Here is a 15,314-nt window from a genome sequence, read left to right on the forward strand (position 1 = left end):
GAATGGAACAGAACCCCCCTAGCGAACAGTCAGTTCCTCAGGAGGTAACCCCCCTAACGCACCAGCAGACACCCCTCAATGGGGGACTCCCCTCGTCACATCAAAAATCTCCAGCCGTGCCCCCAACCGGAGTTCTCCCCCCGGAGGCTCCACCTCAAGAACCGATGATTCAGCTGACACAGGAGGCCTTGCTAGCCTTGATTCGAGACGCGTCTACACGAGCTGCGGCTCAAGCCGTGGCCCAATTTGTGGCGCAACAACCAGTGAACCCACCCCCTCCTTCCCCTTGCAGAAGTCGAGAACTATCCTCGGCTCCCGAGGAGGAGGAGCAGAGGCGAGAGGAAGTAAACAGTCGGATTTTCAGACCTAAAGTTGCACAAACTCAAGATCGGAATCTCCATAATCGAGAATTTTTCGCCCCCCCCCCCCACCAACTTGGGGAGCCGAGGATTCCCACTTGCCGTTGGGTGTGGCACCTCCAAGACGGAGCCCATTTGCCTCCAACATTCGGGCAGAGGCGCTCCCAACTGGTCTCAAGGTGTCGAATCTGTCGGAGTATGATGGAGCGGGAGACCCATAAGAACACTTAGACAAATTTTACGTCAAGATTGATTGGTACGATCTAAGTGACGCCGCTTACTGCAAGGTCTTTCGCACTACGCTGTCAAAACGCGCGTTAGCCTGGTTCAACCAACTGCCGGCTGGAACTATTTCTAGCCTCGAGCAATTGGTTCAACGTTTCTTGCACCACTTCTCCATGAACAAAAAGGTCCCGAAAACGGCGGCTTATCTATTTACTATCCGTTAGAGGGAAGGCGAGACTCTGAGAGATTTCATACAAAGGTTCGTAGATGCATTGCATGAGGTTCCTCATGTTAATCAAGAGTTGTTAGCTAGTATTGTCCACAGAATCTACAACCGGGAAGATTCAAAGAGTCTATAGCCGGCAAGCCCCCTAGCGCTATGGAAGATTTACTCGTGCGCTCCCAGAAATATATCCGGATTGAGGAGTCTAATGCTTTGGATCCTTCCCTTAGGGGCAAAAGGAAGGGCCGAGAAGAGGAAAAAGAGCCGAAAAAGAAAGAGGAACGCAAGCATGTGCCTCCGACGGGGTTTGCTCACTATACCCCCTTGAATGCTCCCAGGGGGGAGATATTAATGGTGGCGGAACAACAAGGGCTAATCAGTCAATGGCCGACAAAGATGAAAGATAACCCCAAGAGACTCAAATCCGACAAATATTGTCGTTTTCATCGAGACAGGGGACACACGACGGAGGAATGCCATCACCTGAAGAATGAGATAGAAAAATTGATCCAGCGGGGACACTTAAAGGAGTATGTCAACCACTATGCACAAGGACGCAAATTTGACCGTGGGCTGAATGTGCAAACTCCTCATGACGATAACTATCCCACCGCAGGAGTCATCCCGTGACCTCCAAAAAATCAACAAGCCATGAACGAGGAACTCAAAGTTCATGTAGCGGAAAAAATTATTTTTTGGCTAGTCACTTGTAATAGGAGAAAACTCGAGTAGTAGCTCGACATATCCTTCTCCTCTTTTGATTTTTCCTAACACTTTGTATTTTGGAGTTTAAGTAATAAAGTTGGTTTTCTTGTAGTAGTCCCAACAAACAAAACAAACTTAGACATAGAAATCCTTGAAGTTTCACGAGGACCCTAGAGGCAAAAATCGTCGTTGTCATATAGACAAAAGTCGCTATTGCCCCGGGACCCCCTAAATGGAACTTTCATTGAGATCCTCGTTAATAATGTCGCCCCGAAAACTTTACATCCCTTTGAAGTTGGTGAAAGACCGACTCCGGAGCATGAAATATCCTTTGAGGCAATGTCCCCTCTTAAAAATATTGGAATCGAAAAATTTTGCCTTGGAATCGAAAAATTTGCCCCCCTTTCCGAAGTTGGTAAAAACCTAACTATGGGGCTTGAGCAAAAACATCCCTAGAGGCAATATGGAGTACTATCGAGTTACCTACCAAAAGTTCAACCTAATGGATGGTGAAAAAATCACCCCAAGAGGCTACGTCCTTAAAAAAAATTTGCACCGCTTCACCCTCTCCGAAATCTTGGGGGGGCTCCATTACCAAATGGAAGAATTGTTTACGGGGAATCTCATCTCTTGAAGATGACGTCGAATTTCTCAAAATAAATGGAAGAGTTCGGCGCGAAAGATAAATAAATTATGAATAAGAATATTATGTTGAAATCACTACAAGAGGTGTATGCGATTGAAATAAAGTTTATTTATCTCACCTTTCGTTAAACATGGGATTGTATTATTTATAATTTAATTGGTAAATTTATTTTGCTCATATTAATTTGGACCTATTAAAATTAATCATCCTTAATTAATATCTTAATTGAAAGCTACCCATTGCGCATGAGTCGTCATTTAGCAATAGTCCATAGCTTAAGAGTAAGTGAATTATGCATGAACCGACGAGATAGGAGTTTCATGTAATACGGACATTCTATTATAAATCTCCCAACTGAAAGTCTATGGTATGAAATTTGTTACCGATTTTCATTTTGGACTTTGATATCTATATACCCATTTTTTTACACTTTGTTACTTTTTTGTTTTTTGTATGTTACCATCTGCCGATCATATGGATTCTGCATAATGCCATATCAAATCAGTTTCTGGTGGAATATTCTATTGGAGTTCTCTTACATGACAGGCACGTGACTTTTTAAAAGAGTAAAATGACTAATTTTGACCTTTATTTTATTTTATTTTTTAGAAATTGATTTAACTAATACCACTTGATAAGAAGGGGTGTGCGATGATTTTCTCGTCGAGAAGATATTGAAATTGACTGTCTTACCCTTATAACAAATAAAAATGTCATAGTGCATGTCATGTGAGATCGATGGCGTGGTGCCAAAATTTATATAATTGGGATGACAAAGTGCAATAATTTTTTTTTAATATTTTATATTTTCAAAAGTTTTTTCTATTTTTTTTAAAAACAATTAAAATAAAGTAGTAATGTTTACGTCGTCGTCTAAATTATATAATTATTTTTTAATTAAAAAGATATATATAATTTTTAAAATAATAATAATATTTATAATTATGATAACTTAAGAAAGATAGCTCTAAGTTCCTCTTTTTGTTTAAGTTAAGCTATAAATTGAAAAATCACTTAATTCAAATATTTGCAAACACCCTCGAAAAAATTGTTAACAGCACACGTGTCACGTAATAATCGAGGTAGAACCTAAACTTCATACACCCTAGGGTGAGAGCATGTCATTAGCACTTGTTCCCCTTTCGCAATCTTTGAAGCGCAGTGTTTTGAGAAGGTACAGTAAACAATCGAAGAGAGACGAAATCAAAGCGGAAAGAAGAACAAAGAAAAAGATACAGAAAATCTGAAAATGGCAATGGCAGCGCGTTTGAGATCGGGCCTTCCCCTCCTCCGCCGAGCTCTGAAGGTCGGCGATCTCTCCGCCGCTGAGAGATCCGTCGCTCCGTCAGCTGTCCTCTGCCCCGCTATCTCCAACACCGAGGTGCGACCAAGATTGGAAAATTTAAAATGTTTAATTTTATTTACCAAAGAAATGGTTGGTTTTGTTTTGTTATTGGCGTTTTCTATAGCTCGTTCCTCTTTGACAGTCTTTCCATTTCGTGTAAATTCACTTCGCCGAATTCAGTATTCTTTGTTTCCTCTACGGTTAAAGCCTTTTTTTTTTTTTATTTAATTTGAGTAATTTCTAGAGTGCTATATGTTTTCAATTTATGTTCTTTTCGTGTGATTTTGTTAGTATAGTACTGATTCTACCGGAAAAGGTGAGGATTTTATCGTCATAAGACATTATCATGTTTCCGCTGAACGTAGAATCATCACCGTATTTTAATTTAAGTGTCTCTATTGTTTTTGTAAAATGTCAAAACAAAAGGAACAATGAGAATAAATGCAGGCTCTTGTTTCTTTTTCTTGGTGAAATGTTGTTTATATATACATGGAGATATTAGATTTGTTAAGCTGTTTGTGGTAATTTATTTCAGTCCGCAAGGAGGTTTGCAAGTGGTCCTCCCGCGAAAGAGCAGAAAGTCAAGGTAATATCATTTGATTCTATATATTCCATTTGGAAGTAATAGGACTTTGAGGGTTACATATTAATCGTTATAGATTGAAGAGGAGTATACTTGCATTAGTTATTGTAAATTCTGCAGATTAATGGAGTTCACTCCGTCTTTTGAGGGAATCTATGAAATTTGTTAAAAGGTTTTGGAAACATATGATTGTAGTTTCTCAGCATCATAATTAATAACAAAGGGATTGCATTTTTTTCTGACTATTTGAATGTTGAATTGATCTGCTTTTTAAGCTTAATGTTCCAGATCTCTGTTCTTTTCTTTTGTTCTACAGCACGGAACTTTCGGCTGATGTCTGTAAAGTTTCTTATGTGGAGATTCTGTATTTGGTTTCTGCTATTTTCAGAATTTCATGTGTCATTGTTCGCATTTACTAATAGAGTTGCTAATTGACCGGATAATTTGACCTGTTCCTCTTACCTCTGCACATCAGTAAAACTCCATTGTCATGTCCTAACTTTCCTCTCTAACCCACCAGTTCTCAATTTCTCATAATTTCTTTAGTACTCTTGTTTTGAGTGCCTTGTCAAGATGCTTTCTCCTCTTCTCATACTTTGTTTCTGTTTTACTATCTGATTATTGTGCAATGAAAATTTCATTTTCTGAGCACTATCACTGTGTCAATTTTTAAAGGTACATAGTTATGCTTATGAGGTTGACATATCTGGTGGTTTTGAAAAGTAGTTGAAATATATTTCAAGTCTTACCATTACGATATTGATCATGTATAACTGCTGTATTTAAACCTTGTGGTTCAATAATTGTGAATGGTGATTGCTAACATGTTATGTTGATATGTTCTATGTTTGAGCCCCACTTAAACCAATGGTTTCAATAAAGGAGAAGATTTTATCCGAAAGCTACATAAGCCTAGTTTAGTATCTTGATTTCCTAATTTCTTTGTATTGCATTTTAGGTTCCTTTAACAATGTTTGGAGTTTCTGGAAACTATGCTTCGGCTTTGTACATCGCAGCAGTTAAAGCTAATGTGCTGGACAAGGTTGAATCTGAGCTTCTTAGCCTGGTTGAGGCTTCAAAGAAAAGCCCTACATTTTCTCAATTCATGAAGGATCTATCAGTTACTGCAGATACAAGGCTCAAGGCTATAAATGATATTTGTGCTCAAGCTAAATTTTCGGAAGTAACAAAGAACTTCTTGGGTAAGTGTTCTACCTGTGAATGAGGCCTATTGTATTTAATATTACATGTTAGAGTCGTGCTCATGCTTGGTTTGAAAGAGCCCAGGGTCATACTCCACATTGGTGATTATGGCTCATTCAAGGAGTCATATGTTGTCTTGCCCTTAATATGCACTCATTAGCTCCCTCATCATCCTAAATACACTATTTCGACAAGCAGTATCTCGTGGCCTAATTGCTTAGGTGCAAGTTAACTTCTGATGCAGCTGCCATCTATGGAGAAGTTATAATTAGTTTTAATTGTGGTTTGGTCTTGAGTGGTGGATATTTGGTTTACAGTGGCTTGGGAGGTGAGAGGAAGGGCGGTGGTAGTCATAAAGGAGATATGGAGTTCTTGTGGAAGGAGCCACGCTGATAGGCTGTGTGGAAGAGGTAGGGGGAGGTCTATGGTGGAAGTGCTATCAACTTGGGGACAGGACGTTGGCCAAGGTGAGGTGAAGAAGAGGCAAAGGAGATGGCTTTGAAGTTTGAAGGAAAGTTTATCATCTCCACTATGATGTTATCATGGCGGCAAAGTTTATGGGGAAAAAGCTCTTAGTGGATGAGGTAACTATGATACTTCTCTTGCTGGGGATGGCAAAGGGAAGTTTGTGGTGGTCGTGGTTTGGCTGGGGCGGGGGTGGGTTGGTCATGAAACGCCTGCAGTTGATGGCTGGAGGAAAGTGGTATGAATAGGAAAGAGAAAAGAGCTTCTGTGGAGTTTGTTCGGTGGAAAAATTGTGGTGGAGGGAATGCGCTTGATTTTTATGTCACGTGCAAAGTTGTGACTATGAATGCAGAAACGTTGTCACACACTTTTATGATTAGCTGTTTTTGGTTCCATTTATGATCCAAAACTCACTTTTCTCATTTACCAGCAACTTGAAAGAGGAAAACATGAGTGCCTACCATAGGATGCCTTGTAGTTAAAACATGAAAACTCAAGTGACCATCAAAACAAAAAATAAAAAAATAAAATAAAACATTGACCATCAAAACTAGAGTTTATATCCCTTGAGAAGACTTCTTTTGGGACTGGGATTTTTCTTAAGTGAAAAAGAGAGGACACACATTTTATGAGTTTCCACCATTTTTTTCTTTTAGACAAAAGAAGCTTTAATTTCAACTTGTTTTAATTTAATTGATCATCATTATAAAAAGAATGAAATGGTTTGTTGGAAATATAGATGTCCTATTTAATTATACTTGGACAAGCATTTCTTCCAGATTTTCCTCTATTAGTAAAACTTTTGCTTAATGCTTTCTTCACCAAAATTCAAGGTCCAACCATATTGAAAAATGAAAGTAAATTATCAGGCGTCAGGCATGTGCCTATTTGCAATAAAAGATCCAATGAAATAAGGTCCTGTATTCTTGTAGTAAGATAGTGAGTCTTAAATACATTTTGACTGGGGAGCAAGAATATTTATCTGCCTCAATCAGATACGAAATTTGTGAATTCTTACTCGAATTAGATGCAACTCACTGTTTTGTGCTTTTGCCAACTTCCAGAGATATCAAGACACATCCATTCAGAATATTGACAAAATGTGTTTTTCTTATTTGAGTGAACTTTCAGTTCTAGAAATTTTGAGAGCATGACCTTCAGTTATTCACATATATGTTTACTCCTTATCCAAAAAATAGATGAGTAAATAATTAAAAAGGAAAAGAAAAAGAATTCTTAGCTACTTCCAAGTTGCATCCAGACTTCCACTTTGATGCTCAGCAAGAAATCCTGTTGAAATAGGAAACTGCTGCATTGCTTTCTGACCTTATTTTGTAATTTTGAGTCTTTCTGATAAAGTAAGAGAATGTAGAGGAGAGCATATTCATGAGTTAAGGCACGGGATAAGAAGAATTTTTGCTTTTTGAAACAATTGCAAACCATAGAGAAGGAGCTTGCTGCTGAGATTAGCATGTGTATAGGTTACATATGTCAATGTTTTGTATTGTCTTAGCAGTCAAGACAGTATGGGATAGGAGAGAGTAAGCTTTCTATACAGCTTTGTGTATGATGTGGGAAAAGGCCTTCTTCCCATAATGCCCCCTTGAAAGAGAAGAAACCTCAGTTTGACTCAAGATCTGTGTGTTTGTGGTGGGTCAGGTGATCATTTTCTAAGAGAACACCATTTGTATTACTGGAATTGATTACTCATTTCATGCATGCACTGTGACATAAATTTGATGTTGACTTCTATTTGATGGTTAGATTGTTGCATATTTTCTTAGGTTTTCTCAATACTTGATTTGTCTGGAATCTGGATACATCCATATATCACACACTCTGTATTCTTTTTAATAGCTGTTGTTGCTGAATCTGGGAGACTGGGGCACATAGAACGTATAGCACAGAGATTCTCTGAGCTGACTATGGCACATCGAGGAGAAGTTAAAGCAACAGTAACTTCTGTCATTGTAAGTTCGTCTTCCATAAAGTAATTCCTTATGCTGGATATAATTTGCACAAAAAGGAACTTTTACTAATTGTAGCTTCCTGTGTATTTTGGGTTCCTCTCTCTCTCTCTCTCTCACACACACACACACACATTCACCAGCAGCCTTATCAGCTGACCCCTCTCCCTCTTGTGGTCCATGTGTGTGTCTTTGTAATTGTTGGTTGCTCCGCATTTTACATGACACATTTATGTAATGTCTTTATCTGCTTGTAGTATAATGTTTTGGCTGTTTGAAGCATGTTGATTAGTTGTCTTCTGAGTATGAAGGTGGCTAATTGTTGTTCTTGCTTATGCCTTTTGCTGTCTCAATTGTATTTTGAAAACTTTGGTTTTTAGTTTCTTGATAGTATCGGCACAAAAGCTTATAAAGATATGTTTCTTAACACCAATCTATTATATTACTCTGAAATACCAAAGTACGAGCTCTGTGGTAGCGCCTAAGATTTAAGTACCCTGGTGCTCCACTTTAATGGGATTTTTTGATTGTCAAGACCGGTGAGTTGGAGTTTTTACATGATAAATATTAGTCTGTTCGTTTGTTTGATTTTTATCTACAAGGGCCTGAAAAGAAAGTTGTTCTGGAAGGTAGTCCTTTGCTCTTTTCAAACAGATTTTGCAAAAACATTAAGAGAGTTTTGAATATCTTCCCTATTAATATTTTTTGAGTAAAATTCATTTTGATATCTGAGTTTCGTCGTTGATGTCGTTTTGGTACCTGAATAATTACATACGACACAAAAATATCACTTTGTGACCAATTAATGTTTTTCATTTATTTTTTTCTATTTTATTTTTATGTAATGGGACTAATGACCATTTTACCTTTAGATATTAAAATGAGAATAATTGATGCACCGAATTTGTTTTTTGCATAAATTTCATTCAATATATTTTATCTTTATTTGAACCATTTCCAAGTTTTATATTTGATTATTATACCTGATAATAATATTTTTTTTGGTTATTTTTTGCATTAACTTTATTTAGTAATTAATTATATTAAAACTAAAATAAAAAGCATGGCATCCTCGGAAAATTCAATTTTCATCTTAAGTTTTGAAAATTTATAATATTAAATTTAAGTTCGATTAATGCAAACAAATATTTTTGATGATGAATAAAAATATTTATTCATTAGAACAAAATTACTACTTAATATCCTTGAATGGACTTACTTGACTATTATATAAGTTATTTAAGATTCTTTTAAAAATATTTAAAGTAAATGTAGTAAAAAGTACCAATAATAAAATTATTTTGAAAATAAAAGTGGAATGGCTAAAATAAAGATAAAAAAAGATAGTGATAGATATTTATGCAATTTTTTCTGAAGTATACTTATGATATTTCATTTTAACATCTAAGGGTGAAATGGTCATCATTGAAAAAGTAATAGAAAAATTAAATGAAAACATCACTCAGGTATCAAAGTGACATTAACAGTGAAACTCACATACCAATTGAGTTACTTGAGTACCACAATAAATTCTACTCTTTATTTTTTTAATCCTTTGGTATATTGAGAACTTTGTCACATGTGCAAACCTAGAGAAGCCAGTTATTGCACAATATGGATTTGGCATGTGGCGATAGGACTTGTCAACTTTTTACTGAATGGAAACTTGAAAATATATGACAATTATTGTTGCTTCAGTTTTTACCGGACTTTTCAGTGGTAGCATTCACATCTTTTTCTGCTTACCATTCCCTGTCGTCTTGTTTGTGCAGCCTCTACCTCCAGAAGAGGAGAGAGAATTGAAAGAAACACTGCAGGAGATTCTTGGAAAAGGCAAGAAAGTTAAGGTTGAACAGAAGGTAAATTGTAGTGTTGTTATCTAAAGATATTGGTTTCGTCGATGGCTTTTCTTTTTTGGCTGTCCCAACTGTTTCATGCCCATAATTTTACGGGTACACATGCAGATCGATCCCAGTATTCTTGGTGGGCTTGTGGTGGAATTTGGACAGAAAGTTTTCGACATGTCTATAAAGACTAGGGCTGCCCAGATGGAGCGGTTCCTACGCCAACCTATCAACTTGGATGGCCAGTAAATTGGTCCTACACGATACTCCACTTTTCCCGGTTATTTCCCATCGTTCTCATCTTCGGTATCAACCTTTGATGGGCTGCTCAGGGACGCCTGTTCTTTTACTATGTTACCCTGCTGCATGCAAATAAAAGCTACTCTCCTTTGCTCTTATCAGTCGTGAATTGCTCAGACTCCAGATAAATTTCTCGTATCATTGAATGAGGAATACATCTATACTTATTCTGAAATCACAAGTTCCTCCACTGTGCGTTTGTTTGAAAGCAAGAAGTGAATTCACTGCTAGCTTCCCTTCCTCTCTATGTTCAAAAGCAACTTTCTCACTGGTAAAAAAAGAGAAAAGAAACAAAGGAAAAAACCTGATATGACCGAATTGGTAGAGGAGCCTTCTTCCAAATTCATCTTTCTTCGAGGAACCCCAGAATCATTTGCTGTCTTAAATGCATGTGTATGCTTAGCCTAAGATCTTACTGATATAGCTTTGAAGGGCTACAACCAAGATCATTCCGGTGTTGCTCTTTTTTTTTTTTTTAATTATTATTATCATTTAAAATAAATTGATTACAAATCATTCTTGTCAAATATCTATATATAACAAAAACAACTACGACAATCATACTCGAATCAACAATAGTAGATAATTTATATCTAATCAATGTTTATTATTACAGTAGACAATATTTATTATGTAGAACATTTCACGCTTGGTGGGATTTGAATCTATGACTTCAAGGTTATGGGGTTTCAACTTCGCTAATTAAGTTGGGCTTCATTGCCCATCCCGGTGTTGCTCTTTTCGAACTTGTATTTCATAACATTTCGGAAATATTAAACCTAATATTGAACTTGGGAGATCTCGAGAACTTAGCCTAATTCAAACTCGCATCACATAAACACTACTATGCAGATTGATTTATTTATTCAGTATTTCAACTTGGCTCGGGTTTGAGTGATGAAATGGATAAGAATAGGTATAAAAAACAAAAAAAAATTTATTTTAAATGAGCAGAAGATAATATTTTTATTAATTACCAATTTTTGATGGATGAATTGAAGTCAATTCTTTGTTAATAGTTACACCGAATTTACCTTTGCTAGATACTTTCGATATTATGGACTTATATAAGCAAAAATAATTAAATTAATACCTAGTTAATAATAAATTAAATTATTATGGACTTCATCAACATTCGTAACGTTTATCGAAACAAGACTCTTCTTCAATCGGCAAAGGTCTTGAGTTCCAGTCCCTGTCAACGTCTACTTATGTTGTTTTGTTAGTCATGAAATTATTGATATACATCGTATTTTAACGATTGAATTTTATGCCTATGCCCTTTTATTCAGGTTGAAAGGGTCGGGAGCTGTAATTGGCATTATTCGTTGCAAATCTATAAGAATAAAATGATCTTAAATATATATGTAATTACATGATTAAGTTTATAGATCAATTAGAGTTAAAATTGAGAAAAATATTGTGTCCCATATAGGAGTATGATGGGAAAAAGAATGACATTTGATATGTATATAAGGTGTATGTGGGAATAAGTGTTTTACACGTATTTTATATCCTATATTGGAAATCTATGTACAATATAAATTCTTTATATTAAGAAGTCGGACAAAATATATAAAATCCTCCTATATTTTAAGAAGTCGGCTAAAAACTTTTTTATATTTTAAAGATAGGGTAAAAATCCCCTCTATGTTTATTAATAATAAACATAGCTCAATCGTCCCCTCTCTGTTAAATCTAACAAACGGTGTTAATTTTTTTAAAATAACCGTTATGCCCTTATTAAATATATCTTATTTTTTTATTTTAATGACTATTGGATCTTTTTTGATCAAATATTGAGCTTTAAATCTAATCAATTAATCTCAATCATTAAATTTTAAAAAAATAAAATGTCTAAATTTAATGAATTATTTAACTTATATTATATATAAATAATTTAAAATTAAAAAATATATTATAATTATATATATTAAAAAAAACTAACTACCCCAGCCCTCGTTGCCCCCCACCGCCACCACCATTTCCGTCGCATTAGAATTGGCGCGAATTCTTTAAATCATCGGATCTCCACAAATACTTTACTAAAATAAGTGAAGTCAGTCTCATTACAATCATCTTGAAAAGACAAGTCTGATGGGGGTGGTCTGAGGCTGAGATTCGACCGGACGATGATGAATCGACGGCAAATATGTTCGGAGATCGTGGCTTGAGCTGAGTCTCTCTGATTGACAAAAACTCAAATTGAATGTATGAAAATGTTCATCTTGAAGAGAGGATTCGAATGGTACCAATAGGCAGCGAAAACTCGTCTCGACTGCGCCAGAAACTTGCGGCAAACTCGTTTTCTATTTAATTTTTTAATTAATCTTAATTGTATTAATTAAAATATATCTTAATTAATTAAGAATATTTAAATGATTATAATAATTAAATATGTTAACTACTTAAGAATAATTATAATAATAATTATTGTAATTAAATATATATTTTAATTTAAAAATAATTTTAGGTTTAACAATTAACAATATAAAATTATTTGAATTTAAATATTATATAATTTAATATTTAATAGCAAATTAAATATAATTCAATATTTTAATTTATAAAAGAAATACAAAAATAAAAAAAGGCATTTTAGTGAAAAACACCTAAGGAAAAGGTCAAAAATAGTTAAAAAGTACCCCCCACATGCACAAAAAGCACATGTAATGCATTTTTCGTTAATTATTAACGGAAGGGGTGCTTATTGCTGAGTTTTAAAAAATTCAAAGGGATTTTTAGACTTTTATTAAAACAGAAAGGGATTTTTAGCCGTCTTTTTAAAACAAAGGGGAATTTTATGCATTTTGTCCTAATTTTTCTGTCGAGCTCTCCCTTTCATCCAAGTTCTAGTTCAAGTTTCTTAAAATTTTTGAGTGTTTTTCAAGGTATTCTTTAGTATAATGCAATACCAATAAATTGAACTATCTTATCTTGGAAGAAGTTGCGTAGTACCCAGTGCACGTAGAAAACGGGACATACAATTTCTTCAAGACAAATGGAAATAATCTTGTGATACAGTTGGTAATTTAACTTGGATCGAGAGTTGTTACCATACTGCTCTCTTGTAAGTTTCCTATTTACTTTTCAATAAAACAACATATCTAATTGTTTGTTGTTATGAACTTAGAGAAATTATAAATTTATTGGCATATCACACCGTGTAGAATATAAAGAAAACAATATATATATTTCCTCCAAATCACTTTCTTATTCTCTCTAAAACTCGTTTAACAAAATAAAATATATTGTAGTATTTATAGACAACCAAAATTGTGGTTACAAAATACACCATAACAATTATAATTACAAATCATCATGAGGGATACAAAAGGGTATAACATAATGGACATTAAAAATGAATATTAAGAGGTGTATGCATTCATATATACATGTATATGTAATATTTGCTTGTTTCTTTCAACTTTGATTTGGCAATTTTGGTTTCAAACTGTCATTATTAGATTTGATTGCACGAGGCCCTCGCCAGACTCTGGTGAAACTGCAACAATTAGGTCACAGGAAGTGCAAGCTCCTGATGATTCAAGTCAACCTAGCACTTTTGGGATCAAAGAGTGAGAGATTAGCTTTAGACCAATGACAGGCACCTCTAAGGATAATACTAACAAACTGATATCTTCTGCTTGGCAGGTATACCAGCGAATGTGGAAAAAATTAATTTCCCGCAAAGGAATAAATCCAAGCAAAACCATCATCGAAACATCCAAAAAATACAATAGAGTCTGAATGTTAGAGGGGTCCAAACCAAAAGATGTTCGAGAATGGTATGATTTTGGAGCCTTGGATTCAGTTTATACTATGTCACCAAGTTTGTCGAAAATTTCAAAGCTTTTGGAATGGATTGGTGGGACAGGTCTATGACTCTTGGAAAAACAATCCCCACTTAAAAAAATGAGATATTTTAGAGTTAAAATTCATATCAGCAGGTCCAGAAACAACAGGAAAGGGGCCTCATCCAGCCTTCTATTTCATCAAGCTGTAGACCAGACATGATAGCATTTAACAAAATTAAGTTGCCTTAGGAGAAGTTCCCCTACTATCAGCTATTAGTGAAGACGTTATCTCTACCAGAAGAGTTTGAGGATTATGGGTCTATCTTACTAAAATGGACAAAATCAGGTATCTATTCAAAATTTTCTAAAAAAAAGTGAATGGATCATTCCTGTTAAACTTCATAACAGAAATAAGTATTGAGTTTGCAAAAAGTTTCTTTGAAAAGAAGAGATGTTGATTTGGAAAAATAAGCTACCAGCGATCAAAGCAACAAAGATGAAGACGTGCAACATGCTGCATGTTGGGCAATGGCATAACCATGTATGTCTTTACTGCGAAAAACAAGAGAAACCCCTATTCGGGACAAAAGTTTGGGTTACCCAAAAGAAACCCCAACCAAATCATGATAAGGGTAAATTTTTTTTTTCACAAAATGAAGTAAAAATTGGAAAATGTAAATATCCAAGAAGAAGACTGTTTCCAGAAGGCAACAAAGGCCAACAGTCAGAAAGTAAGAAGGCCAGCCAGCAATCATAGGGTCGACAAGCCATTATGACCAATAGCTGAAAAGAACGCGATGATGACGAATGCGGTGTCGTCATCCGAAAGAGACAAGGTGAAGACGAACACAATAACATTAATCTGGGTTTGAAGTCCACGGACGCCTATAAATCAGGAAGCAATGAAGCAGATGAAAATCATCAGAAATATTCTCCAACTCTTCAAAGCATCATACTTTGAGTGTTAGATCTTTGTAATTTTTCGAATTCTTAGTTTATGAGGGTTTTCGTAACGAGTCAAGTCCTCTATCCTATGAGAGACTAAACAGTTGTCTCCTTCAACGGAAGAAATAATATCTATGTAATATTTCATATATTTCTTCAATAAAAGTAAGGCTTCTGTTCAATTTTGTTGTCCGAAATTCTATTAAATTTCTATATTATAGTGTCTTCAATGCCCTAAGGTAGGAAAGGAAATAGAGTTGTGCTACTTGTTGTTGAAAGAGCCAAGTACCTATAAACCATCTGTTGCGGTAGTGTAGTTGGAGGAAGTCTGTAAAACTGAGGACTTGGACCGGGAACAAGGTGGTAAAAAAATATACGAATTTACGAGGGATTAATTTATTTAGAAAGCATGTTGGGCCTATCTTGGAGCATGTAGTGGACTATGGTCAATTTTTCACTAGAAGGTTAAAGTGATCATAAAATGGGCTGAAGGACCAAAATCATGAACATTGGAAAGATATAAGACCAAAATTACCATCTCGAAAGATAGAGGATCAAAATTGTCAACCGCTTATAGATACAAGACAAAAATTGCAATATTGCCTTATTTCTTATACGTGAGATTTATTTGTGGGATTATATTTTATGAATTTTTCATTGTTTTCAGCAAACGATATAAATTAATTGGAATAGAAGATGCAATCAAA

The 15,314-nt window shown here is 35.3% G+C and overlaps 1 protein-coding gene across 1 annotated transcript; it reads left to right on the forward strand.

The window, feature by feature from the left end:
* The first annotated feature begins 3,289 nt into the window (after positions 1–3,289).
* On the forward strand, positions 3,290–10,040 carry LOC105173464 (ATP synthase subunit O, mitochondrial). The gene is made up of 6 exons (XM_011095204.3): positions 3,290–3,539; positions 4,039–4,089; positions 5,045–5,288; positions 7,612–7,724; positions 9,494–9,580; positions 9,686–10,040. The coding sequence occupies exons 1-6, from the start codon at positions 3,408–3,410 to the stop codon at positions 9,812–9,814; spliced, it is 756 nt and encodes a 251-aa protein (XP_011093506.1). The 5' UTR covers positions 3,290–3,407; the 3' UTR covers positions 9,815–10,040.
* Positions 10,041–15,314: the final 5,274 nt, after the last annotated feature.

Source organism: Sesamum indicum, linkage group LG11 (genome assembly GCF_026168435.1).
Source record: "Sesamum indicum cultivar Baizhima isolate 11 linkage group LG11, ASM2616843v1, whole genome shotgun sequence".
Classification (NCBI taxonomy): Eukaryota; Viridiplantae; Streptophyta; class Magnoliopsida; order Lamiales; family Pedaliaceae; genus Sesamum; species Sesamum indicum.